The sequence below is a fragment of the Cervus elaphus genome, chromosome 19 (genome assembly GCF_910594005.1).
Source record: "Cervus elaphus chromosome 19, mCerEla1.1, whole genome shotgun sequence".
NCBI classification, from domain to species: domain Eukaryota; kingdom Metazoa; phylum Chordata; class Mammalia; order Artiodactyla; family Cervidae; genus Cervus; species Cervus elaphus.
Genome location: NC_057833.1, coordinates 28,117,913 through 28,143,451, shown reverse-complemented (window position 1 = coordinate 28,143,451; position 25,539 = coordinate 28,117,913). Strand labels below are relative to the sequence as shown.

General features: G+C 33.9%; 1 protein-coding gene across 8 annotated transcripts in view; it reads right to left on the bottom strand.

Moving 5' to 3' along the window:
* NAALADL2 (N-acetylated alpha-linked acidic dipeptidase like 2) overlaps positions 1-25,539 on the bottom strand; it is a 1,495,786-nt gene that overhangs the window by 418,013 nt on the left and 1,052,234 nt on the right. For all 8 annotated transcript variants that reach the window (XM_043875325.1, XM_043875329.1, XM_043875328.1 and 5 more), the window contains 3 exons: positions 24,351-24,443; positions 20,628-20,833; positions 16,536-16,655 (listed from right to left, as the gene is read on the bottom strand). In XM_043875325.1, the coding sequence (XP_043731260.1) occupies positions 16,536-16,655; positions 20,628-20,833; positions 24,351-24,443 (419 nt within the window). The remainder of the gene's footprint in view (positions 1-16,535; positions 16,656-20,627; positions 20,834-24,350; positions 24,444-25,539) is intronic.

Below are 25,539 nucleotides of genomic sequence, written 5' to 3'. Positions count from 1 at the left end.
TCAGAGATATCAAGGGAATATTTCACACAAAGATGGGTTTGATAAAAGGACAGAAATGGCATGGACCTAACAGAAGCAGAAGATATCAAGAAGAGGTGGCAAGAATACACAGAAGAACTATACAAAAAATATCTTCACAACCCAGATAATCACAATGGTGTGATCACTCACCTAGACCCAGGCCATCCCAAGGGGTCTGCAAAAAGTTCATTTGAAGTTTTTCTGATTTTTCCTTATCCATGATACCTTCTCATCTTGTCATTCTGTCATAAGTCCTACAAAGGCCTTATCACATTCTGCATTTCAGTGTATTTAGGCTCATTTGCATCTTAGATCTCTAAAAGATTTTTTAAAACTATGCGTTTGTAACACGTATCACTCATTTTCATTTTAGACTGGGAGCAAGGAAATGGCAACCCACTCCAGTACTCTTGCCTGGAAAATTCCATGGATGGAGGAGCCTGGTGGGCTACAGTCCATGGGGTCACAGAAAGTCAGACATGACTAAGCAACTTCACTTCACTTTAGTGGTCCTCTGCAACTCTGTACATTTTAAGTGGAAGCAAAAAGTCCTGTACAATGCTTTACTTAATAAAAAGAGAACATGTAAGAAATGAAGTATCTTTCCATTTATTGATTAAGATATAGTATTTAATGATCTCTACCTGCCAGATACAGGAAATACAGCATTGAAGTCCAAATCTTTCAAGGAGTTTACATTCTATTGGGGGGAAAAGTAATAAACAAAACAGCTAGTTATATAATATGTTAATGATATGTGCTAGAGAGAAAAATAAGGAACACTAAAGGAGATATAAAATGTCAGGACTGTGTTTCATACTTCGAATGTTGGGACCAGGAATTTCTCACTCAGAAGGTGATTTTAAGTACATATCTGAAGGAAAAGATAATGCTGAAAATCTATGACCCTTTTTTATTAGAAAACTGGGCATTGGACAGCTGCATCTGCTATATCTTAGGAACTTCTCTTTGATGTACATAGTTGTTTCCCCAAACCTTCCAACAATGCAATCCTCTCCTCACACAATCAGGCGCAGACAACATAAATTAAACAGCAATATATATACTACCATGCTTGATTTTCATATTTGCAAATAATTTTTAAAAAGACATTAAAACACAATGCTGTGAAAGACTCTTTATAAGAATAGGTGCTCTGATACACTGCTAGGATGTTATAAACCAATAACCTTTGACCCAGATAGTTCATATTGTCAGGCAAGTGTATTCTCCTTGGTTCTGTCTCAACAAAAATTTGAAGCAATGGATGTTAGAGTCCTCAGGGTGTCATAGCTCTGGGACAGACCATGTTATAGCTCTCGGGTCTTGAGCAGACCATGTTATAGCTCTTAGACAGATCAGTGTTACAGCTCCATGTCATAGCACAATTTTATTTAGAAAATAGCAGGAAAATACGTCCTCGAGGAGCGAGGGCATGCTGACCCAAAGACGCAAAGAGAAGAGAGGGAGAGGGGAGCCCCGGCCCTTTGGCTCCTCTTTTATATGTCCCCTTCCCCGCCCCGGGCCTGCCTTCTGTAAATTGGGCTAGCCAGGAGTGCTGTGTGGTATCTGAGGTCCTCACTCCAGTCCTCGGACCTTCCTTTGTTCTATTTTCGCGGCTTTTCCCTTCCTTGTCTTTTAGCCACCTCCATTTTGGACTCCTCTTTCCTATTCTAACCACCTAACAATATTATGGGATTGATTCTTAGAAAGTCTAAGATTCGCTGCTGCACGACTAGAGACTGGGAAGCTAATGATCACGTTGCAACTTGCTGAGACCTAGCTGCCACCACGCACATGCATGCCTGCAATTAGTAAGGTGAATATAACCCAGCACCTGTTTCTGCTGTGACAGGACAGTCACAGAAGTGGGGGCTGGCACTGTCTGCCTGGTAAACAGAGCACATTTCTTGTATTTATGGCTGCAGTGATGTGGTCCTAGTCAATAACTTTTAGCTCTCTGGATTTTAGTCAATATACTCATTTCTAGGCGAACAATCTGGGCAGGAGCTTCTTGATCCCCAAGCTTTCTGGTCATGCAGAGGCAGCAGCACCCTTGGAAGGTCTCTATGATCATGCTCTTCTGTGAGTCATGCCTGGAAGGCCTAGAGATGGCTCTTGCAGGCCTTGCAAAGGCTTCACAACAACTAATTCCCCATCAAAACCTTCTTCTGCTTAAAAAGAACTCCTTCTGTTACTGCAATTGTCTAATGATAAAGCAACTCATTGGAAAAGGGCAAGGGGTTTGTACAACTATGTGTATAATAATAGCATGGCTAAAATTTAAAATAATAATATATAAAAGTTTAAAGAGGCAACTGGTTAACAAATGGTCATACAGAAATGCAATAAAATAATATAGATCCATTAACTAAAGGTATTTATTTTGAAAAAAATTCAAACTTACAGAGAAATTTTAAGTATATTACAATGAATTTCCATGTAGTACTTACTTTCATCTATATTCACTCATGTACCAATCGTATTACTATATGTATTTTGAACTGTAAACTATTTATAAAATATGGAGAGAAGAAGTACAGAGAATCTCCTTTTGGTAACAATATATCTACATGCATTATATATTTTTCTTTTTTGTTGTTATAGCGTTATCTACATGTGTTATACAAAGAAAAATATTCTTAGTGGTTTTCTCCAGATAGATAAGTTATAGATGACTGATTGCACTTTTATTTTTGCCCCTGTGAAATGGTCTACAAAGAACACTTTTTTTTTCCTTCAGTTGTTAAGTCATGTCTGACTCTTTTGTGACCCTATGAACTGTAGCCTGCTAGGCTCCTCTGACCATGGGATTTTCCAGGCAAGAATACTAGAATGGGTTGCCATTTCCTTTTCCAGAGGATTTTTCTGACCCAGGGATCAAATCCCCCATCTCCTGCATTAGCAGTTAGATTCTTTACCACTGTGCTACCAGGGAAGCTCCCCACAAAGAACACAATACAGTAATTAAAGGTGCTACATTAGTTTTCAGGGAGTCCCTTGTAATTAGTAGAGTTCTTTCATCAAATTCCTTTTTTGAGGATAGAATGAAAATGTCAATCACTTTGTGGATCTTTACCAAGCTAGAGCATACACTTCTTTATACAATACCTTATCATTTTATTAACCTATAATTACCTACTGAACATTATTGAAATGTGCTTAATTTTTTGAATGATACTTTATATACAGCTAGAAAAATGTCATTTCAAAGATGACTGAACTTCATGTAAAACATAATTTATAAATTAATATCCTTCATTCAATCTCTGAAATTTTCAAGTGAAATAATTCTGTATTACTTTACTTGAAAAAAAAGGTGCTGTGGAAAGAGGTACCAGTTTTGATGCTGTGATTTTAAATTACTTTTCTTTATTATCCTCTCTAAATCCATGTCTATTTCAATTTTAAATCTAGGCTACTGCCATCTTTAACTCTTTTTGTAGTTACTATTGACTGCCACAGATAAAGGACTTGGCACTGCTTCAGGGTGAGATGGTTATCACAGATGAATAACTGCAGCATTCCACCATGTATATTTACCTAAACCACTTGGAAAATAGTTGTAAACATCAACACTGGCCTTAAAATTATCAGGGTCTCATATTCACCAACTGTTATTATACATGGCTTAGAGATTAAGAGCCAGAATTTCTCAAGGCACAACGTAGATAAATAAACAATAAATATGAAAGCTAACAGCCTAGAAACAAGCAGAGCCTAAGAAACCAACTGCAGGTTTTCTTATACACTATGATGCCAAACAAATAAGTCAACACAAAGGGTGAATTCACAAGAAGTGAGTTATTATGAAAATTAAGATTGGCTGGAACCACCTCCCATAGAAATGTTTGAGCTTCCGTCACAACATCTGCAGTGTTTGAGAACTTTAAGATAATTCATCCTACCTGAGAATTCTTCCTTAGGCTGAACTGAAATGATTTCTTTATTCCTTGGAGACATACAGAAAATTGCCTCAGGAAGATTGTTGTTTCAGAGTTAAAATAGCTTAATTTCTTCTGCTGTTCAATTTCTTTTATCACCCTGGTCTTAAAATTATAACTTTGCAACTGAAAATATAGTTAACAGTAGTAACTGTGGAGAGATTAGTGTCAAATTGTAAGATACTTAAGGCTATGAATTTGCAGGTGAAATTCCAGATCAAAGGGAAGGAATAATCAGTGCCTCCAAGTCTTATCAGCACTGAATATAGACATGCTTTTTTGGAAAAGTGTATGCAAATTGTAGATCTTGCCATTTGAAGACATTCATTTTCAAAGTGAAGAGATTGAACCCTTATGTAAGTTTCTGTAAAAATTCCAACTTTTAGGTGCATATAAAGTTTGCTTAAAGCAGCACCTGTGGCCATTTTCACAAGACACCTGTAGGAAAAAGGCTCAAAAATAAAACAACACACACTGGAAAATATTAATTCAAAAGAAAGTTCATTTACACACTATTTGTTTAAACATTTATTTAACATTATTATTATATCAGTTTCCTTGTTTCAAAGAACCATTTTTTCAGTCAAAACATTTGTTTTGACTTTTACCAAGAGCTTATTTAGTTTTTCATTTTAGAATTTTTTCTTTCAAATTTCTAAATTATATATTTTTAAAATGTACAAATTGAGGATGTGATGTGTATATACATTTCCAAGATTGAGATAATTAACACATCTATCATCTTACATAATTAATATAGATAACTTTGATGTGTTTGATGAGAATACTTAAATACTCTAAAAAATTTTAAGCCCACAATACTGCATTACTGTAAGAACCACCCTCTATATCATATCCTCAGAATTTATTTGAAAAATTTGTGGCTTTGACTGACACAAACTCACTTCCCTCTCTCGTAGATCCTGACAGACACCAATTTTATTCTTCTGCTTTTATGAATTCTCTCTTTTATTTTTTTAAGACTTCTCATGTAAGTGATACCAAAGAATATTTGTCTTTCTCTTTCTGGCTTATTCACTTAGCAAAATGCCCTCCAGATTGATGCTGTTGTTGCGAATGGCAGGCTTTCTTTCTTCTTTTATGGCTGAATCATATCCCATTTTATGTATTGATACAGCACATTTTTAATCAATTACGATATGTACATTTTTTTAATCCATTCACCTGATGATGGGCATTGAAATTGTCTTCATATCTTGGCTACTGTAAATAATGCTTATGAATGTAGGAGTGCAGATTTCTCTCAGAGATACTGATTTCATTTATTGAACATCCAGGAATAGGATCACTAGATCACATGGTAGTTCAATTTTTAATTTTTGAGGTAGTGAATTACTATTTTCCATAATGGCTATATAATTTTACTTCCACCACTACCATATAGGAGTTTCCTTTTTTCTCACATTCTCATCAATATTGTTGCTCACTATCTTTTTTTTTTTTATAATAGCTGTCCTAACAAGTGTGAGGAGATACTGTGCTTTCAGTTTGCATTTACTTGATATTAGTTGATGTTGCCTATGATTTTTATATCTTATCCAAGAAATTATTGCCAAGATTAATGTCAAGAATATTTTTACCTATGTTTTCTTTCAGGATTTTGGTTTCGGGTCTTATATTTAAGTCTTTGATCTGTCTTGAGTTAATTTTTATAAGAAGTGTAAGATAGGGGTCCAACTTCATGGTTTTGCATTTGAATATCCAATTTTCCCAACACCATTTATTGAAGAGACTGTTCTTTCTTCATTACATGTTCTTGGCTCCCTTATCAAAAGTTAGGTTACCACAAATAAATTGGTTTACATCTGGACTCTATCCTGTTCTACTAGCTTATGGGCCTGTTTCTATGCAAGTACCACACCATTTTGATTATTTTTTTTTTTTTAATTTTTTTATTAGTTGGAGGCTAATTACTTCACAACATTTCAGTGGGTTTTGTCATACATTGATATGAATCAGCCATAGATTTACACTTATTCCCCATCCCGATCCCCCCTCCCACCTCCCTCTCCACCCGATTCCTCTGGGTCTTCCCAGTGCACCAGGCCGGAGCACTTGTCTCATGCATCCCACCTGGGCTGGTGATCTGTTTCACCATAGATAGTATACATGCTGTTCTTTTGAAACATCCCACCCTCACCTTCTCCCACAGAGTTCAAAAGTCTGTTCTGTATTTCTGTGTCTCTTTTTCTGTTTTGCATATAGGGTTATCGTTACCATCTTTCTAAATTCCATATATATGTGTTAGTATGCTGTAATGTTCTTTATCTTTCTGGCTTACTTCACTCTGTATAAGGGGCTCCAGTTTCATCCATCTCATTAGGACTGGTTCAAATGAATTCCTTTTGACGTATGACTTGAAATTAGGCAGTATGATACCTTTTGTGGTTTCATACAAATGTACAGTAGTTTTTGTTTTGTTTTTTTCCCATAGGAAACATGCTACTTGATAGAGATTTCATTAACTCTGTGGATCATTTTAGGTAGTATGGGCATTTTAACAATACTAATTCTTCCAATTCAAGAACATTGAATATCTTTCTATTTAGTTGTGTATTCTTCTACCTTTTTTCATCAAGCTCTTATAGTTTTCAGTGTACAGGTCTTTCCCCTCTTTGGTTAAATTTATTCCTAAATACTTTACTGTTTTCAATGCTATCCTAAATGGCATTACTTTTTAGATTTCTCTTTCAGATAATTTGTATTTAATGCACAGAAACAAATTACTTTATTAAAGAACTACGCAAAACAATGTCCAAACATATCAACAATATTTTGTCAATAGAATACAAAATTGCTTAACATGCCACTTGAGAAAGAACAAGTGAAAATACGTAAACAACCTAGACTCCACTGATGGATGAATGGATAAAGAAGATGTGATGTATGTATAATAAAGAAGGACAAACCTGACTTCATATCGAATCAATACCTTTAGTTCTAACCCTGGTACTCTGTCGCCTGTGTTTAGTCATGCTTGCTCTGCATCTTTGTAAAAAAATGTTGCCTATAGCCTGAAATAATACATCATGGCCCATTCTCAATGCTCTGACCTTTAAGAGTATAACTCTTTTCCATTCTTATAGAGATACAAAATATCCAGAATAGAAAATAACAATTATATTATTGAAAGCTTATAGGAACATTGTGATCAGACCCATGTACAGAGCTGCAAGAACAAATGAGTTCGCATTTTAATATTCCCTTCCCTTTTAGCATAAATAAGCCTAAATTCTAACTTGAGAAAGTGGGTTCTTTGGGACACTAGTCCACCATCTTCTCAGTCCATTGACTTTTCAAATACAATTTGTATACCTTGCCCCAACAACTTCTCTCTCAATTTCTTGGCCAGTCATGTGGCAAGCAGTATAAATTTGGACTTGGTGACATACATACACAATGGAATATTACTCAACCACAAAAATGTCATGATATTTGTGACAACATGGATGAAACCTGAAGCTATTACACTAAGTGAAATAAGTCAGACAAAGAAAGATAAATACCATATGATTTCATTCATATGTTGAACCTAAAAGAATAAAACCAGTGAAAAAAAAATAAAATAAAAAGAAACTCACAGATACAGAGATCAGATTAGTGGTTACCAGAGAGGAAGGAGGTTGGCAGGTGGGTGAAATGAGTGAGGGGGTCAACTCTATGGGAAAAGATGACAACTGCAATTGCAGTGGTGAACACTATGTAGTACATACAAATGTTGAATTATAATGCTGCATATCTGAATGACATGTACTTAGAAAGAGAAATAACAAATCAAAAAAGCATAACTACTCAATTTATCAAAGGTAAGCATGTGCCAATAGATTATACAATTACCCCAGTACTTATATTTGAAAAGTGATTAAAAAAAACAATAAGCCCATGTTTGTTTAAACCAATTTTATTACTCATAAATATTCTACATAAAATGTCATGTGTCAGAATGGTAAAGCATTAATTATTATTGTGGTTGCTATGCAGATTATTAACTGATGGTATAAGTGGTAGGTCTTTAAAACAGATTAAATATCAGATGGGAAAAATAATTCAGCAGAGCAAATTTTACTTTTTTTAAACTAACATGTATAGCTCTGCATTAAAGATGCCGTGTAAGTGAAACAATTTTATGTAACTTGTCAAAAATGATGATTTACTAATAACTCTCCTCAGTAATCTGCCTGAAATGCAGGAGACCTGGATTTGATCCCTGGGTTGGGAAGATCCCCTAGAGGAGGGCATGGCAACCCACTCCAATATTCTTGCCTGGAGAATGCCCACGGACAGAGGAGCCTGGCAGGCTGCAGTCCATGAGGTCGCTAAGAGTCAGATACAACTAAATGACTAAGCATAGTCACTAAGCATAGCTCCTCAGTAAAATGGCCTTTCCTTTGAGTCCTGTAGAGGTCTAGTGTCCAAAAAGTCACAGGCAATAAGTCAGCTCTAGCCATTTTAAAAATGTGATGTTTATTCTGATTGTATAAATATGTTCAATCTAAATTTCTTAATACCTCAATTTGTTTGCACTGGTCTTTGGCTATATAGTTCACATATTTAAATCAACTGCCTTCTGAAATTCAGGGTTTTAGCCAGAATCTCAGTAAGACTTCCCTTGATATCTAGATTTAAATAAAAAGGGATTTACAAATTGTCAGCGTATCCTGAACAGAAAACCTTGTAAAACAGTAATAAACTGGAGGAATTGCTTGGTGTTAACACAAAGTAAACCTTGTAAACCTAGGAGATAGATAAACCTGCCAATAGAATCACAATTTTAAATGTGAGACTTTATTGAAGTGGTAAATTAGCGGAAGAAAGGGTTTTAAATCAGTTTATTGGTCTTTATGGTCACTTAAGTTGACTACTTGTAGCCGAAACTGCAGAAAGGAAGATAAATTAAGTAGAATCCACTAAAAAGAGTTGGAATTCATAGTGAACAGAGTGCAAAATATGTCTACTTAAAAAATAAAAGATAAAAACAAAAATTACACCATGTGTCATAAAAGACAAGTCAGTGCAAGAATATTTCAGAGTCAATTTAACTCATATTTTAAAGAAAGAAGAATAGAAAATAAGTTTTGTTTCAGTACTGTCCATCACAATTATCAACAACAGAGAGAAAAAGACAGCTATTTCAATTCTACCACCCTATCTTCTGTACTCAACCACTGTGCATTTTGGTCAGTAAAAGGGACTAAATTATGTCCTATCCAAACTGAGGTTGAAATCTAATCTCCAGTGTGACTGTAATTGGAGACAAGGCCTTCAAGAAAGTAATTGAAAGTGAAAATGTTAGTCGCTCAGTCATATCCAACTCTTTGCTACCCCACAGACAGTAGCCTGCCAGGCTCCTCTGTCTGGGGAATTTTCCAGGCAAGAACACTGGAGTGGGTAGCCTTGCCCTTCTCGAGGGGATCTTCCCAACCCAGGGATCAAACCCAGGTTTCCCACATCTGAGCCCAAGAAGTTAATTAAGGTTAAATGAGATCATAAGGTGGATGCTCTAATTCAACAGGACAATTGTTTTTATAAAAGGAGAAAGATATACCAGGAATGGGTACATTCTGATGAAAAGGCCATTTGAGGCCACAGTGAGTAGGAGACTGGCTGCAAATCAAGCAAACAGGCTTGAGGAGAATCAATGCTACCTGCAGCTTATCTTGGACTTCCAACTTTCAGAACTGTGAGAAAATAAATTTCTGTTTTTTAAGATACCTAATCTATGGTATTTTGTTATGACTGCCCTAGCAAACTAGGGTTTTATTTTATTTTATTTTTAATTCTAGCATGTATATGCTTATATTCAAGACAAAAACTGTTCACCAATAACTCTGTTACTGAAAATCAGGGTCCTCTTAACTGAAGAATTGAACCAATAAGCTTCTGCAGCTAATATATCTCTTGTGCATTGTTTTTATATTATATAGAATAGGGGCATGGTCAGGCAGAAGGCAAACAGCACTTCGGCAGTCAGTAACAACCACACAAGTACCATGGCAGACATAATTGTGGCAGTCCAGTGCCCCTCAACACAAGACGAAAAGAGCAGAAGCGTAACAACATTACACTTGATTTGGTGGTGGAAATAGGAAACATCAGTTTGTGTGATCTGAAAAGAAGCACTGGTAGTTCAATAAAAGAGTTTGTTTTCATGATCAAAATACAGATGTCTGAAAAGACAGATACTGAGTACATTCAAACTTTGTGCCATGGTTATTTAATGAATAATTTTGAATTAACTCAATGATTTCTTTCCTGTGTACCCCAGTATACACATATCACAATCACCCCTACATTTTAGTTAGTCATACATGTCTTATATGGTAAAATCCTAAACTCCTGGGCAAGAGAGGCACTTCATCTACTTATGATGTGCCCTACACAACTGAAGCAATTGTATGTAGTTGGGTTCTCTATAAATATTAATCACATGATAGAACTCTGAAACAGACTGGGGATATCCACAATGAAATCATACTGTAGTTTGATTCTGGGCTCAATCCTCTAATGAATTTAGTTGAAATTAAATATATGTACTATATTTTCTGGTGTGCAGTTTTTGGTATATAAAAAATAAGACATATTAAAAAACACATCCTACAAATAAGTCTTTGCTACTTTTTCAGGCTTTTTAAAAAATCACTGTCTATTCCGTGGACAGTTAAAAAATTGATGTGATTGTTTAGTTTTGATCAGGTTTGCAAGCTTCTGGCAGATACTTCAAAAGGAACATTTAAGCAGAACATATCTAGATTGACTACTTTCATATATATGGATGCTTCAGGCTTCCTCAAAATAACTTCTTAGAATTTTCAACGCTATTTACTTGAGAGTCGCAGAACACTGGCTAATACATGAATGATCAAATTCTGCTTTTCTAAAGGCAAAAATCAATACTTTCTGTGATCTATGAAAGATTATTTCAAAAAAACAAAGGTTAAATAGCAATATATATGGAGAAAGAGCATATGCTTGTGTTGTATCCTAATATTTAAAACTACTATTTGGTAAGAAATCTTATCTTCAATTTCATAACCTATTTTGCATGAAGGCAACTGCTTATCATTAATAAAAAGTCAATGACCTTACATCCTTTACTAAATGTTTAAGGGGTCAGTTGACTTTTTTTTTTCAAGAAAGAGCTTTTTTCTAAGAAAATGTATCTTACAAAGGGTCTTTTATTCCCTATTTATTCAGGGGACCTGGGTATGGGGACTTCACTCATCTCCACAGAACATTCTATAGTTGCCAGAAGAATGAAAAACATATATGTAATAAAGACTCAAATGTTTGTGGACAACATAGTGGGTTATAAAGTTATTAAATGCTCCTTAAGCATCAATACTAGATTTAAACTAAGTTCACCAGTTTTACACAATAAGATATAGGAACAATAAATGCTGTACAAAAGATTTACAAAGAGAAACTGATAAAAAATTAATACAGCGATTAATAAGAGCGTGAAAAGTCACACCACAGACTGGGAGAATAATTCACAATATATAACCAACAAAAGACTTGTATCGAGAATATAGAAAGAACTGACAAATTGATAAGAAAAAGAATAAGTGAGAAGGTGTTCAATATTAGTAATCATCAGAGAAATTAAAATTAAAACCTCCAAATATACCACCATACATTCATGAGAATGATAGAACCAAATGTTGGGGATGACCTGGAGCAACTGCGACATTCAAACATTCATGCTGGTGGAGGTGTCACTGGTATAAGTCCTTTAGAAAACCTGTCGGGCAGTGTCAACTAAAGTTAAACACAAGGCAACCTGATGACCTAGCAATTCCACTTCTATATAAATATTCAAGAAAAAGGAGTACACACATTTTACCAACCCATGAGAATAATAACAACTAACTCATTATAGCTGAAAACTGGAAACAGTCATATAAATCCAAATGACCATCAACCACAGAGTCAAAATTAGGAGATTCACATCTGAATCCTTTAAGGTACCATGCAGATGAGTTTTTTTTTTTTTAACTAAAAGTTAATTTGTAACTATTTTACTAGATTTTTATCAAAAATCCTTTGTTTCATATGACTGACATACTTTTGTGATGTCTATAATACACACTTTAGCATTACTATTACAGGAAAATATTTTTAAATTATTTCCCTATATTTTTCAGAATAAAATGTCAATATTAAGTAAAACATTAATATGATATGAATATTTTCACAAAAGACAGGTAATTTATCATTAAAAAATACATATATTTATTTTTTAAATGGAAAATTTAAATAAATATTAATATTTATTTTGTAATTTTTTGTTTTTAAATTCTCACACTTATAAGCTTATTTTAAGTGAACTAATGATTTTTACTTTATAAAAATATTTATTACACAAAAGAACAGAAAAGCATATTTAAAATAGCTACAAAAGTTCCAGAAAAAGTTGACCATATAAAAACCTTGGCTATTGCTCCTTATTACCGCTTGATGTGTAAGTCATTGGCAAATTATTGCTACTTTCAGAAGACAAAATAATTTGTTAGTTACCAGCATTTTAGCTTAGAAAAATTAAGTACTTTGAAATTATTTTTTCAAGCTATAATGAAAATTTCCAAATAAACCCAAAAGAAGAGAGATCAGAGCAGTACAATGAACTCTCATGTTGCAATTACCCAACCTTGGTAGCTATCAACTTTCTTATTGTTCCTTGGGCAATTTTTTAAAAATCAAGTTTTCAAGAATCCCAGGAAAATCCTTTAAACACTGCACCGAATTAAGATTAAAAAAGATTTCTGAATCTTTGAAAGATTCCATCATTTAGGATGGAATCATTCCTTTCACTTAGGATGATTTAGTTCAACTTTATTGGGCTAACCCCAGGGAAATAGTTTATTTTCTCAAACCAAAGTTAGAATATCAAACCAGAGTCCAAAGTTACTGCATTCATCCTAATCATGACTCACTGTTTCCTTAATGGTCTAGCAAGATGTTGTAGAACTGCTGGCACATGTAACAACATGCATAGATCTTAAAAATCATTATGCTATGGAAAAGACACAACACACAAATGGCAGCATACCGTATGATTCCTTTTTTTACGGTATTTTGAAAGACAAAATTACAAGGGACAGAAGTCAGATCAGTGTTTACCAGGAACTGGAGATGAAGGGAGGAGACTGAATACAAAGGGATTTGATGGGACTTTTGTGAGTGATAGGAATTCTGTATAGCTTGATTGTGGTGGTGCTTCAATAAATATATATATTTGTCAAGAAGCATCAAGCTGTACACACAAGAGGGGAGAATATTATAAGCATAAATTATACCTCATTTTACCTAGTAAGTCTTAAATAAAAACAAACAAACAAAAATCCTTACTAAACTGTCTGATGGATGACGTATAGAGAAGTCTACTATCTTTCTTGATTGGAATAACACATTACTAACGAAGTTTAAGCTGTTTAAGATGTTTGATTTAGGAAAACCTTTTCATATTTTTGGTATTCATCAAGGTTCTAATTCAATAAAATAGTCTGTACTGTGTCTTTTTTTCCTTAAATAAATGCAGTAATAATAAATGCATTAATTATTTAAAATTATTTAAAAATAATATTATTTATTATTAAATAAATTTAATAAATTAATTAAATTTATTAAATAAAATTATTTAAAAATAATAAATACATTAATTATTTTAAAATTCCACCTAACAGATTGATGTCCACCACATGAACTTAGCAAGGTCTTCAAGAATTTGTACTTGCTATACAAGATTACTCAATTCTATACATTCTTTTGTCATCTTCAATCTAGTCAGCATGCTTTCTTTATAGAAAATATTGCTCCATGTTGAATCACTCTGAATGTGTTCTGTTGCTTAATTGGGTAGGGGGAGGTGAAGTTGTACTGGATTATATGGGACATGACATTTGTATATGGTAAGGATTTAAATAAACTAATGAAATATAAAGATACTAAAGACTGATAAAATATTTTTGTCTTTGTAAGTGAAGTTAAATTATGTCCTGATGTTACAATTAAGTTCTTTCTTTGAAAGGAGCATTTTAAATATTTCTTTTATATGCCACTGGCACCCCACTCCAGTGCTCTAGCCTGGAAAATCCCATGGATGGAGGAGCCTGGGGGGCTGCAGTCCATGGGGTCGCGAAGAGTCGGACACGACTGAGCAACTCCACTTTCACTTTTCACTTTCATGCATTGGAGAAGGAAATGGCAACCCACTCCAGTGTTCTTGCCTGGAGAATCCCAGGGACGGGGGAGCCTGGTGGACTGCTGTCTATGGGGTCACATAGAGTTGGACATGACTGAAGTGACTTAGCAGCAGCAGCAGCAGCAGAGTTATATTAATTAAATCATACACTTTATTGAGGATTGTTTCCTTTGTTTTTTTTGACTTTTATATTTTTAAGGTACTTATATATCTTAAAGAAAAATGTGACATTAAAATTTTGTATACAAATATACAGTGAATTATCATATTTGTTCTATATTAATAGCATAAATATATATAGGTAAGTAAACCCCACTATTTTAGATTATGCCATGGTTTGTTTGAACTTATGATAATCCTACCCTTCCAAATTATTCTATAGAACACACACACAGACACAGCTCAACTCAAAGAAGTTTTCTTTCACTACAGATTCCTGTTCATTCTTAGGTTAGTATTAATATAATTATTTTCAAATATAGAACAAAATGTTTCCTCTACCAACAAATAAGGATGTACATCTGCCATTATTGGAAATCATGCCATATCCTCAGACTTTTAGGTTAGATTGTAAACTATTTCACAGCTGTCTATTATAAGATGTACAAAGACATTTTAAATAATATCATATTTGCAGACTTTTTTTAGAGTTAATATTAGTATAGGTAGATAGTTCTAAGGACTATAAAGTCCTTAACAGTTTATTTATTTTTGTATATTAATTTAAGTGATTACATATCTTTAAAGATTCTTAAATAGGAAAATTGTAATACAAGAGAAGGAAAAGACATCATTTTTAAACTAACTGGATATTAGAGCTCATAATTTCTTCTTCCTGTTAACCCACTTACTCAGGAATATCTTAACTTCCTAAGAGAGACATCTACAACTGACTCTCCTCTTGAGCCTTTTTTCCCAGGTGTTTAAGAAAGTCAGAGAATTGGAAGCAGTAAAAGGGCAGGAGGGACTCACTTACAGATCTGGATATGATTTAGGACATACACATTGACGTTTACCGCTGCTGCTAAGTCGTTTCAGTCGTGTCCGACTCTGTGAGACCCCATAGATGGCAGCCCACCAGGCTCCCCCGTCCCTGGGATTCTCCAGGCAAGAACACTGGAGTGGGTTGCCATTTCCTCCTCCAATGCATGAAAGTGAAAAGTGAAAGTGAAGTTGCTTAGTCATGTCCGACTCTCAGCGACCCCATGGACTGCAGCCTACCAGGCTCCTCTAACTATGGGATTTTCCAGACAAGAGTACTGGAGTGGGGTGCCATTGTCTTCTCTGACATTGAGGTTTAGCTGATCTTAAATGTACAGATTTATCTATTTCATCTTTCATAATGTCTTCATTATTATACTACATATGGAAATGTCAATGAAACCTATTAAACTAGAAAATACTTCATGAAAGTTATAAGGTGTTAGTTTGCATTACATTTCAAACAAGAATTAAGGCTAATTCAAACCACTGTTCATTCCCTCTCTCTTTTTCTAATTCAGTGTCTGTGATACTGCAAACTCTGTGGACATCTAAAAGGTCATTTTCTAATACATATCATTAGCCCTTGGAATCGGGAGGAAGCCACCCTAGAGTAGTGGCATGATTGCTTTCATTTCTAGACATAACACATGTCATCTGGGTGAAAGTCATAGAAAGAGTATAGAAACAAAAGTGTGAATTCTACCCATATAAGAGGAAATATGTTCCAAAAATTTATTCAAAACAGATGAGAAGTAACTAAATTTAAAAATAAATAAATAGATAACTATAGTAAGACATTATCACAAACTGCATGAATTTTTTTCAAGGTACTTTTAGGAAAAAATACAATTTCTTTTTCCATAATTTTTTTTTTTCAAACAATACTTTCCAAGTATCTTGAATCAAGTTCTCATTATATTCTAGGAATAAGACACAGGTCCTGCTATGAGGAGGCTTACCCCATGGTTGAAAACATAGAAGAGGACCCACATTTACTCAAAACATAACTGAAGAAGAAATCCCCAAGTAACCAAGTTTATCACAACATGCCAAAATTGGCAGAATTGGGACTTTAAGCACTAAATTCAATTTTTAAGAAATAAATGTACATTTTTACACACATTCTCTATAGATGTATAATTCACACCTACAACTATAACCATAAAAGTGTAGTAAATAAAGAATTTCAGAACATAGGACATCGGTTGAAGAGACGACGATAAAAAGTCAGGAATAAATCATTCCTTAAAACACTTATGGATAGTTTCATGTATATTTAAAAAAAATAAAAATATTAAGAAATGCCAGATTATGGAGAAAAAGGCAGTTTTACAAAATCATTTTATGAAAGTGGTTCATCTTACCTCAGCTACCAGTTGCTGAAGAGATGGTGAAGCAACAGAGTGGAGACTTGAGTTACCCCTTACAGGACTGTGGAGACTAATGTAAGCCACAACATTTCTCTGCAGAACCTTCTTGAAATCCTGAAATTTTAAAAAAAAAAAAGAAAAGAAAGAAAAATATTTCTTTAAGATAAATAAAAGTGACATATTCCACTTTACCAGTTACATGTTGAAAAATAAACACATCCTACTTAAAATCATTACCTTGCATAATACTTTATATTTTGTATTTAAAGCGATCTCTTACTACTTAAGAGTACTCAAGGATCATAAATGTATTTTAAATAACAGTAGTAAGGGTAGTATTTAAATATTTAAATATAATATTTAAAATGCATTTTAAATAAGTATACGCCTTATTGTATATTCATACAATATACAACACAATATTTTAAAGCATGTTCATGTCCCTCAAAAATGTAAAAGTTTAAGAGAAAAATATCCTTGTATGGTTTATATAGTATGAGATTCAACTTCAGAATACAGGATGGAATATTTGCTCTAGGACAGCATTTAATTTTATAGACTTTGAACTAGAGAACAGACATGGATAAATCACTTCAGTGTTTAATAAAACCAGTCCTTTCCTTTGGAGTGTTGAGCTACATTTTGCACGAAGTGGCTCTTTATTCTGAACAAAATAGGGAATAATACAATTGTGGCCCTGCACACATTACCTGAAATAAAACCTGATGCATTTCACCCATAAACTAGCATAAAATGATTCAGTAGATTAGTTATTCCACTTCTCTGCTAAACCCAAATTCCAAAAATTGAAGACCACTGATCCTATTGATAAGTTACCACTAAGAAGCCCTTCTGTTATTTTCTTCCTTTTCCTACACAAATATTTAATGAGTAATTATCACGGTGGTAGTTCTATAGGAATAGCCTAAAAATTATATTACTTCATGCCTTAAAAATATTTTTTTCTTCTTCCAACACTATCAGATGAAAGTCTGCAAAGGCTTATATACCCAGCATATCAATATTATTCCTAGTTTATGTTGAAAATTCAGTTACACCTCTGTAAAATAAGTGAAAAGATACTTCATTTAAAAATAAATATTTTGAATAGAAATGATAAACTTTAAGCTTAAGTACTCTGCTTTACACATAATGTTATCAAAAATGTTCATTATTACACAAGATCTATAAAAAATAAAAAACAGCTTCTATTAACATACTACCACACTGATAATGTCTATAAGTCAGTCCATTTAATTCTCATGAGAACCTCATAACATAGACATTAGTACACTTTTAGGAGGAATCAAGCCTTGGAGAAATTACTCTTGCCTAAGATCACATGTTCTATTGTACAGAAGATTTGAACTCTGATTTCTTTGATTGCAAAATCTATATTATTTCCATAATAGCCTGAGATGAAGATTCTTCACAGGAGAGATGGTACTTTTTTTTAAAGAACCTATTTAGTAGAATGTCATAATTCTCTTCAAGGATCAAAAGCAGTATTGAGTCAAATATCTAATAACTCTATCATTACAAATTCCATCTGACCAATATAGCCTAATCCTTTTAATTATAACTCTGTATTTCAAGGGGATCCTGAGCAAAACAAAATTAGAAAGGGCATTATGACCTGTCAACAAGTGCTTTCCTCACTCATCTTCATTAGGGAATGTATTTAGTGCACAAATTGGTTTCATCTAAAAGAAAAAAGTCTTCCATTTTCACAAAAAGTAGACTTGATAAGAGTAGACAGAACAGGAAAACTAACAGTTTTCTAAATTCCTCCTCAACCCGATTGTTACAAAAATGCTCCATGGACTATACTGACATAATCGAAGATACAGTAGTTTACAATAGTACGGGCTAATAGTATGGGCTAATTAAATTATACAGTATTCATTATTTTCTTCATTATACATTTTTGTTCATCTAGTCATGGAAAAAGCCAGAAGTGATTAGGTGTATAATTATTTGTCAAATATGCATATACACATAAATACTTTAAGACAGAGGTCTCTAACCTTTTTGAATAGGAAGAGCATTTTCTATAAGAAACATTTTTTTCCTATGGACCCTTACAATATAACAGTTGTATTTTTAGTATCTGTTGTTTGAGAAAGTATAAAATGACCAAAAGGTACAACAGAGTCTATAAATAAAATATTTTATTAACTACAAAAAATATTTATGTAATGTGAAAATATAATTGATCACACACATAAAAGGTCACAATACTGAATTAATTTATGGTTACCATGCATGATGCTCAAATAAATTCAAGCACTATTTGCAATATACTTCCCCATGGAGAGGGGTTAATGATATTTAGAAATTTAAGTTAGGAACTACTATTGTTGCACAAGCCTACTTTGAGAACACAACTTAGAAATATGTGTGCCAAGTTAGAATTAAAATGAATTGACTGAAAATTATTATGGAAAAGGCTGCATAAAATACTGGAAAAATTTTTTTGAAAGAATCTTAAAGATATTTTCTTAAAATGTGCCTTATTGCTACAGGAAAACTAAAACATAGCTTTCTTTGTGATAAAAATTTTCTGAAATACTAAAATCAGCCCATATCACATATGTACTCCCCAAATTGTTTTTTAAATTGTTTATATCCTTAAAGTAAAGAATTTAGAATAGAAGTTTGAGAGATTGCTTTACTAATACATTTTCCATCTTACTAAAAAGTTGTCAGCTTTAAAAGATTCTGTCAGCAATGGAATTTATTTGAATTAGTCTTCTTGAGTAATGGGAAAAAAAAATCATACCACTAATTTCAATACAGAAAGGCATTTTGATTTCCAATGTAGGAATCTTGATAAACTTTACAACTGTAAAATTTTTCTCATTTTGAAACCTCTTTCCCTCAAATTAAAAAAGATGTTTGCTAGCTTCATTTGTATACCTTTTTGATTATTTTTTGATAGCCAATAGACATTTTGTGTATTTTTGAGCGATTAAATGAAAAATGAAACAAGAATTTCTCACTATATATTTGGGATTTTTTTCCTCTAAAGCTGAAGTAGTAAGCAAACTAGAATATCAAATGTTTTTATTTTTCCTAGTTAAACTTACGTAGGTTTTTTTAAATCCTTATTTCTGTTAAAATTCTTTTTATAAAATCATAAAAGTAAATAGAAAATCTAAAAGTTTTATGATCTGTTTATTGCTGTAAATGTGGAATAAATCCAAAGTTGTTATATTCCATCAAAAACTGTATTTGTGAGACACAGACATATCAGATGCATTTAAAAATTTATTCCAGTTGTATTCTAACTGTAATCCATTGCACACAAGATTTCATTTGAACAAAGGCTGGGTGGTCCTTTAGTTGCTAAGTTGTGTCTGACTTGCAACCCTATGGACTATATAGCCTGCCAGGCCTCTCTGTCCATGGGATTCTCCAGACGAGAATACTGGAGTGGGTTGCCATTTCCTTCTCCAAAACAAAGGCTACCTAAGGTAGTTAGGCAAGTAGGCAGGTAAGTAGATAGGTAGAGATGCAAGTAGGAAAGAAGGAGCAGGGAGATAGGGATGTAAGAATAGGAGGAAGGATTGATGGGAGGGAGAAAACAAGGCAGAAAAAAGGAAACTGCTGTTTGGAGTCCAATCTATCTATTGTTTAGGTAAGATACAATGCCAGGTTACTACACATTTAGCACATAAGATTGTTTCCTAACTTCAGAAAATTGCTAGAAGGTTTATAAAAAAAAAGGTAGTGGTATGTATCACTTGATCACTCCTTATCCAGTGCCTGTCAATCTAATGATTGACATAATAACCAGGTAAACCCCAATGCAGGTATATAAGAGTCCATAGGTCTGGTAGCAACAAGAAAAAGATAGCTGCAGACCACACACAATTCACTGTGGTCTAAATCTAACTCCTTAGCATTCTAAGGGGTGATCTCAGCAAGTGAGCATATAGCACACTCTGGTTGAGATGCACATTCCTGTTAATGGCTTCATCAGTTTGACTTTGTCTACTCTAGTCCAGAGAGCAAGAGAGCGAGAGATAGAGAGCATGACAGTGCAATTATGAGAGCAAGACACAATAATTAATGTACATTTACCTCTCCCCATTCATAGGAGCCAATATTTCCAAAAGCTGTTCCTCCCCATGAGCAGAAAACGATAGTACGGTCTGGTCTCCACCCTCTCTTAACTCGTAACATCAAGGCCCGGATAAAAGTTGTGATGATGGCCGTGCTGCTGGCCCATTCTTGTCTATTATAACTGTGAGCCGTGTGATGATGGCTGCCAACTATGACATAACGGTCTGGAAATGGAAGGAAGAGCCACTGAAACATAAACCTTAACAATAAGTTTAATGACATTTACATAATCCTATTGCACAACCAAGCAACAATTATGCAAAATTATTCTAATAATTAGGACTACTTTAACATTTTTCACCCACTGTCTTGATTCACACATCTGTGTATATCAAAGCAGAGGCAGCTGCTGAACTCAATTATGAATCCAAAGCTTAGATCCATATTACTGTCCTCTGCAACATGCATATTAATTAATGAAGTACACAAATATGCCACAATGAAAACCTTATCTAACATTTTTCCAGAATCATAGTGGGAAGTGCCCTATAAACAATGTGTATATGCTCAGTAAATATAAATGAACTATTCTTACATTTGACGGAACAATTATTCAGTCACTGTAAATGTTAAAAATGTGGTACTTATGTAGGAATTTTGCAATAAATGAAGTATTTAGGGAATCAGCTTTCATTCCAACTTGTAGTTTTAACCCCTCTCTTTTCCGTGATGGAAAAAAAAAAAAAAACATCATCAAAAGTCATCCAACTATTCTCTTTTCACGTATTTTATTTCATAGAATCATACAAAATTGATTAGGTACATTACTAGAAAGGTCTCCATGACACATGGATGGGTTCTGAACAACATACTGACTATTGTCAGTAATAAGGTAGACTACAAATGCATCTCCAGAGTTTCCGCTGATTTTGTTGTCGGTGGATGTTGTTGGCACACATCTAAATTTACTTGAGCAAGTAGCCCTATAATTTGTGCAAAAACGTTTTTCTTCATTAAGTGTCATTTTCTGAGCAGATGTTCCATAGCATGATGGTTAAGTGTGCAGAGTTTAAGGACTTCCTGCTTGGGATGGAATCCAGGGTATTTGACTTACTAGTTGTATGACCTTGCCAAGCTTGTTCAAGTGCTCATGACTTAACTTCTTCAACCATAAAATGGGTATAAAATAGAGCCTACATCATTTCTTTTTAATTTTATTTATTTTTAGAAGTTTTATTAGAATATGGTTGCTTTACAATGTTATGTTAGTTTCTACAATACAATAAAGTGAATCAATTATATGTATACCTATATCCCCTTTCTTAGATTTCCATCCCATTTAGGTTATCACAGAGCACAGAATAAAGATCCTGTGCTATACAGTAGATTCTTATTATCTATTAGATATAGATATAGATATATCCTCTTGGTATCCATATTTATTCTCTATAATTGTGTCTCTATTTCCATTCAGTTGTTTGGAGTTTTAAATAAGTAAAGCACTTTCAATAGCGCCTGACACAAAGTAAGTACTACACATGTGTGGAATGAGTAAATCACCTCTTGGCTTCATGGCATCAAAAAGCTACTTTACAGGAAACATTACTGAGTGAAGCAATTTTAGTTTTCCTCACTGACATTGGAACCAACAATGAATTTAATCCATCAACGTGTGTTAAAATTTAATTAATGGTATATGTAGTATGACTGCTCAGACAGTAAAGAATCTGCCTGTAATGCAGGAGACCTGGGTTCAGTCCCTGGGTCAGGAAGATGCCTTGGAGAAGGGAATGGCAACTCACTCCAGTATTCTTGACTGGAGAACCCTATGGACAGAGCAGGCTGGTGGGCTACAGTACATAAGGTCTCAAAGAGTTGGACATTGCTGAACGACTGACACACACATATGGTTTGCCTGCAATGTTGAATTGATTCACTCATCTCTCAGATATGTATAAAAATTCTGTTTGGAATTGTCTGTGTTCTAGATAAGCGGTGAGTGTTAGTTGCTCAGTTACATCTGACCATTTACAACCCCATTGACTGCATCCCGCCTGGCTCCTCTGTCCATGGAATCATCCAGGCCAGAATACTGGAGTGGGTTGCCATTATCTTTTCCAGGGGACCTTCCCAACCCAGGAAGAGAACTCAGGTCTCCTGTATTGCATGCAGATTCTTTACCATCTGAGCTTCCAGGGAAACCTGCATTCTAGATAAACCATATGTAGAAAACTAAATACTAATTGATGCCATTTATCATTTTCAGAGTCATTAAATAAAGAAAGCATGTGAATGATCAATATTTTTGTCTAAAGTACAAATAAAAGTGAGAAACATATTATACATTAAGGAATACTATTAATTAAACTGAGTTTAAAAACTTTGTGTTTTTTTCTACATTGAGTGTCAATAAGGAAAGCTTTTCTATCCTAAATCTAGTATAATTCAGTACAATATTTTCTTCAAAAATAACTAAGAAATGTAGCAATGATGATAAATATTTCTAATACTTCAATTAGAGATTGTTATGATGGAAATTTACTGAAATGGTTGAAATGCAACAGCAACAATCCCCAAAATCAGTTATATCTTGCATTTAAAGATACTATAATCAGAGGTTGTTCAATATTGCTACTGTAAGGAAATCAAACAGAAGATGCCTGAGAATGTTTAGAGGTGGCTGGCAGGAAACTTGGCAGGGATGTAAAACTTGATCTCAAAATTCCCTGAGTTAGCAATTATGGGGTCAGTTTGACTAACATAACGGAGACAGATAATTCTCCAAAAAGAACTTGAGTAAATAACCCTACCAAATAAATAGAAGTGGTACAAATGTACTAAAAGACTTGCACTCTATATTGTATGTAACAGGCACCACAGAGAGTGATGTCATTCAGTCTCACAATGTATTCAGAAGTGTTGATGTTAATTAGATAATTAATGTATTTGTGAGTTATTTTCACTTCTTTAGCCTATACAGCATCATCTGAAGGTTCCATAAGAGCCCATAACAAGGTATAAAACTATTTAAAATTTAGCCAGGTGAACTTTTTCATAAGCATTTTCAAAGCCTAAAGCCACACAAACATTAGGCAGATTAGGGATGGGACACAGACTAACACTGAAATATTTGAAACCAAAACTTATATTAAAAAAACCAATAAAACTAAAATACTTCATTTTTTTTAAAAAGGTCTTTATAAAAATAAAATCTTCAATGATGTTATAGTGAATAAAAGAAAAACAATGACTTCTGCAGCTTTCACTCAAAGGTACATGCCAGTTTAACAAATCTAAACTCCGCTTTTTCTGTTGTTTCCCCTCTTACTATCTTTAGTATGATTTATCTTTGAAGAGATTTAGTATGAAATAGAATAAAGACCTGTTTTTTGCTTTTGTATATCACCCATTCCTTAAAGTAGCATGAACCTAATTACCTCTAAAGCAGGACATTTAACTATGATATTGTTACAGAGCATTTGTGATATGTAAGACAGGATTCCCTGGAGCTCAGACAGTAAAGAATTCGCCTGTCAATGCAGGAGACCCGGGTTCAACCCCTGGGTCAGGAAAAGACCATGGAGAAAGAAATGGTAACCCACTCCAGTATTCTTGCCTAAAGAATTTCATGGACAGAGGAAACTGACGGGCTATAGTCCATGGAGTCGTAAAGAGTTGGACACGACTGAGCGACTAACACACTATATAAGATGTAGATTATAAATACTTGGGTCTACTTACCTGGAAATGTCAAACCCTTTAAATATCCAACAACATTAGTAACTGTTTCAAACTTTGTGACTGTTTGAATTTTCATGTTGACAATTCTTTCCTCTGCAAAAAAAAAAAAAAAGCAAAAACAAAACTAAAATACACTTATTTTTCTAAATTCTGCTGTTTTAATTTTTCTTGAAGCATCCAAATTTATTTATACAATATCCAAACAATTGAATTTTTCTAGGTAACAAATGCCACACTTTTTGGCAAATATGCATTGGAAAGTTTGTGTAGACAATTTTAGGTGCTTATTATACAATGATGACTAAGATACAATTACTAGCTTCGTAGAACTGTAGGGCCATAAAAGGGCTGTTTTATTTATTTATTTATTTTTAAAATTTATTTTAATTGGAGGCTAATTACTTTACAAAATTGTGGTGGTGTTTGCCATACTTTCACATGAATTAGCCATGAGTGTACATGTGTTCCCCATCCTCACCCTCACACCCACCTCCCTCCCAAAAGGGCAATTTTAAACTTCATATTAAAAACTGCATGGGGTTCAACAGGAAAACACACAGAACAAGATCTCAAGGATATGTGGGCAATGCTATTTAAACAATAATAATAATAATAATCAGATAAAAATATTTCCAAACAATTTTAAATACTTGCCTAGCTTCAAAACAAAATTGCATGTGGAAATAATTTAACCTTTTCTCTTTGATTCATTGCTACATTGCCACTTTGAAAACTGGAAAGCATTACACAAATTAAAAGAATAAAGATTTTTGAAGCTACAAGTATTTTTCAAATATTGGAGTTCTGTACTTATGTTTATATGTCTCTCACCTCTCTTCTAAATCTCTGCCAACTTCTCTGTCTCTTTAAGTTTTTCTATTCATGCTTGATAGTAAAAGATTTGACAACAAAGCAAAGACACCAATCAGAAAGGACTACAGTCACAGTCCTGAAGGGATCTTTGAGGGTCTTTGATGGATCACAAGTGTTAATCCTGTATCTGATGGATCCTGGGAAGTCTGAGGACTGGGGCGGTAGGGAGGAAGAAAGTACTGGTAGAAAGGTAGTTTCCCTAGGAGACATTCTAGGGCGGCCAAGTAAAAGTGTTGGGGTGGGGGTGACAATAAGAAAGCAGCTAATGCAAAGGAGGGGTTTCTCTCACCGCTCAGTAAGGGGTAAAGGATCTGCC